The 2,761-nt window shown below is 42.5% G+C and overlaps 1 protein-coding gene across 1 annotated transcript; it reads right to left on the bottom strand.

Annotated features, from left to right (window-relative positions):
- Window positions 1–534: 534 nt before the first annotated feature.
- On the bottom strand, window positions 535–2,427 carry LOC140281651 (RING finger protein 227). The gene is made up of 2 exons (XM_072376153.1): window positions 1,881–2,427; window positions 535–917 (listed from the first exon to the last, which is right to left on the bottom strand). Exons 1-2 carry the CDS (start codon window positions 2,344–2,346, stop codon window positions 859–861), a joined length of 525 nt encoding a protein of 174 aa, XP_072232254.1. The 5' UTR covers window positions 2,347–2,427; the 3' UTR covers window positions 535–858.
- Between the last annotated feature and the right edge of the window lie 334 nt (window positions 2,428–2,761).

Here is a 2,761-nt window from a genome sequence, read left to right as displayed (position 1 = left end):
TAAACAACATGACAGCTGCACAGATCAGCACAAAGAGTCTGCAGAGAGAAAAATACACCCGGGAGAATTGTTTTAACGTCCAAGAATCAAACTCACCACAAGTGTATCTCAAATTTTGTAGAGACATGTACAAAAAGCCTTTAAAACACGGCCTTTACCTTGAATGGAGATCACAATGGCCTGTCATGGCCGACAGCTTCCACACAGGGTCAAATGATAAGTCAAAGAAGACAGTCTACTCGGAGCTTTGCAGCTCTATTGGTGCTCTGCTGCTGATTGGAGACAATACTGTTCACCTGGCTGCAGGTAAGCTACTTCCTGGAGTCACTTGGGAGGACAGTTTTTCTGTTGCAGCCCAGTTTAAGCAGGATGTTAATGTTTGATGTCTTTCATTTACTTTCAATAAAGGAATAGTATAATGTTATATTAAACTTGACCTGTTTTTCTGCACACACACACAAAACTAAGCTAATATTTTATATGAACATAGTCACCATACATGATTCAGCACGGAGCCACAAAAAGCCACAAAGGTTGTAGAAATAAATGAGACATTTATTTGTCTTTAAATACAATCAAATAAACACGTCCATATAAAAATAATAAATATCAAAATACAAACACTTGTGCATCATTTGTTTAAGAGTGGGCATCTTTGGCAAGTTTAAGTGCAACACAGATATAGCTTATAACGTTAATAATTTAAACAAAGCCCAAAACAAACAAAGAAACTGAAGAAATAATTAAAAATCAATGTGTCCATGTGTCTTGCCAGCAAGGTTTAATCCTCATCAAGTGGTCCTTTGAAAATAAAAATAGTGTCACATTATCCAGGGTTTCTGGGACGATGCGTGCTGCTCAGACCATGTAGCAGGACATCATGGCCATGCTCCTGAACTCATCACTGGTCATACACTCTGTTGAAAGACAAGAGGAGACATCAGCAAAGATGGAATAGAACATTGGAATTATTCAGTCATTGCAACACATGAAGGAAAAGCATTTAAAGGATTTTACATTCTGCAGTAACACCAGGGAGGCTCTGAATTAGTCCAAATTCATTCTACTGAAGTACCCAAGTGGGTAAATGTATGCTGTTTAAAAGGGAATGTATGTTCTCTTTATCTGCATTTTCTATTCATCTCTTAAGACCTGAGCTTCAATATTATATGGCTTTTTTTACTTTTCCTGGCTAATTAGGATTAATAGGATCTTATAAATACAGACCTAAGTGTTTAGTAGTACTTTTAGATTAAAAAAAAACATGTCCATGGGCCTACTTTTAAGTTAATGAAGTCAAAGAATGTGTGGCATCACTTATGAAAACACCCAGACTACATCAAACTTACAGTTACCTACTGTAGGAAGACTTTATTTAGTCAATTCCAAGCACCAGACATATTTGGGCCCAATTTGGGCTACTTTTGTCACCTTTTGCTCTGGCACATGGGGCCAGATGTGGCCCCCAATATTGTGAGCTGGGTTACGTTTAAAACTTGGGTTATGGCATGAGTTCCATGAGCCAGATGTGGCCCATATGTCATAGTTGCCATTTATATGGGCTGTGGCAGGTGCTGTGGAGGACAGATGTTGCCCAGAAGCACGTTTTTGAGCCACTGGATATGTGAGTTTAAGTCAAGGGCGTCATTTGGAGCCAAATGTGGTCAAAAGAAAACGTGAAACACATTTAAACCAAACGTTATTTGTTATGTGAGTAAAATTCCAGTTTGACTTACACAAATTAATAAAATCTAACACACAAATACATTTGCGGCATATTTTGTCAACACATAGCCTCAAATATTAAAACGAGCCTCCCTCCCTTGAACTAGATTTAAAAAGATTCAAAAAGAAAAATCCACTGTTAATTTTGCGCTTACCATCTCTTCCCTGCCGAGAACTCTTGCCGCTTATCTTCCGCCAAACTTTCATCCAAGACCGCCGGAGCCTCCCGCCTCTGAGACCCGCGGAGGAGTCGCTCTCCTCGGCTGGAGTCTCTGGAACCTCCGGCTCCTCGTCACAGTTTTGAACTTGATCGTCCTCCTCCGGATCCACCTCCTCTCGGTCGAGGACTCCCTCAGCCAGCAGCCGCTCCAGGGCGCTTTCATCCACCCTCAGCTCGGCTCTTACATCCACTTCACCGGACAGGAGCGTGGATTGTCGGCACAGCGGGCAGTCGATCAACCTGTCAGCCCCCGCATGATGCCCCTCACCGGGCGCCAGCGGCCGGGTAAGAGCCCGAAGGCAGCTCTCACAGAAGCTGTGTCTGCAGTGGAGCTCCCGGGGACAGCGTCGTCCTGCGTTGTAGGTCTGGTAACAAACCCCGCACTCAAGCTCTGAATACATCCTGCGCTGTAGTGGCTTCCCTGCGTGTTTGTTTCAAATTGTTGCGAGTAGAGCTTTATAATACTGCCGTGGGGATGTTCACAGGAAAAAGGAGGGGCTCTGGTAAGTTGCCAGAAACAACATAACTGAGCCAAATAGACACAGTGAGTCATTAAGTTAAGTGACGCAATGAAAGAAGGATTCGTGGCATGAGACTGTCTACACACCCACATGTACTTGTCCAAAGTGTTCCAACATAGACACTGACTTAGTTTGATTACACACGTATACACCTCCCACAGTCAGTGACCGTGACATACACTGACAGCTGCTGTAAGCCATAGCAAAACACGATTGATTTGTCATTAAATGTTGAACCGGTGTATTTTCCTTTGATTTGCTGTTAGGCTCAGATAGTTTAGTTAAAGTTAAATCA

The sequence above is a fragment of the Leuresthes tenuis genome, unplaced genomic scaffold, assembly GCF_036924035.1.
Source record: "Leuresthes tenuis unplaced genomic scaffold, fLeuTen1.0.hap1 SCAF_22, whole genome shotgun sequence".
Lineage (NCBI taxonomy): Eukaryota > Metazoa > Chordata > Actinopteri > Atheriniformes > Atherinopsidae > Leuresthes > Leuresthes tenuis.
Note: the sequence above shows the minus strand (reverse complement) of the source record. Positions and strands in the feature narration are given on the sequence as shown.

Coding starts and splice junctions, on each gene's coding strand:
- LOC140281651 (XM_072376153.1), bottom strand. CDS start 2,346: ATGTATTCAGAGCTTGAGTGCGGGGTTTGTTACCAGACCTACAACGCA. Junction 918..1,880: donor TTCTCGGCAGGGAAGAGATG/GTAAGCGCAAAA, acceptor GTCTTTCAACAG/AGTGTATGACCAGTGATGAG.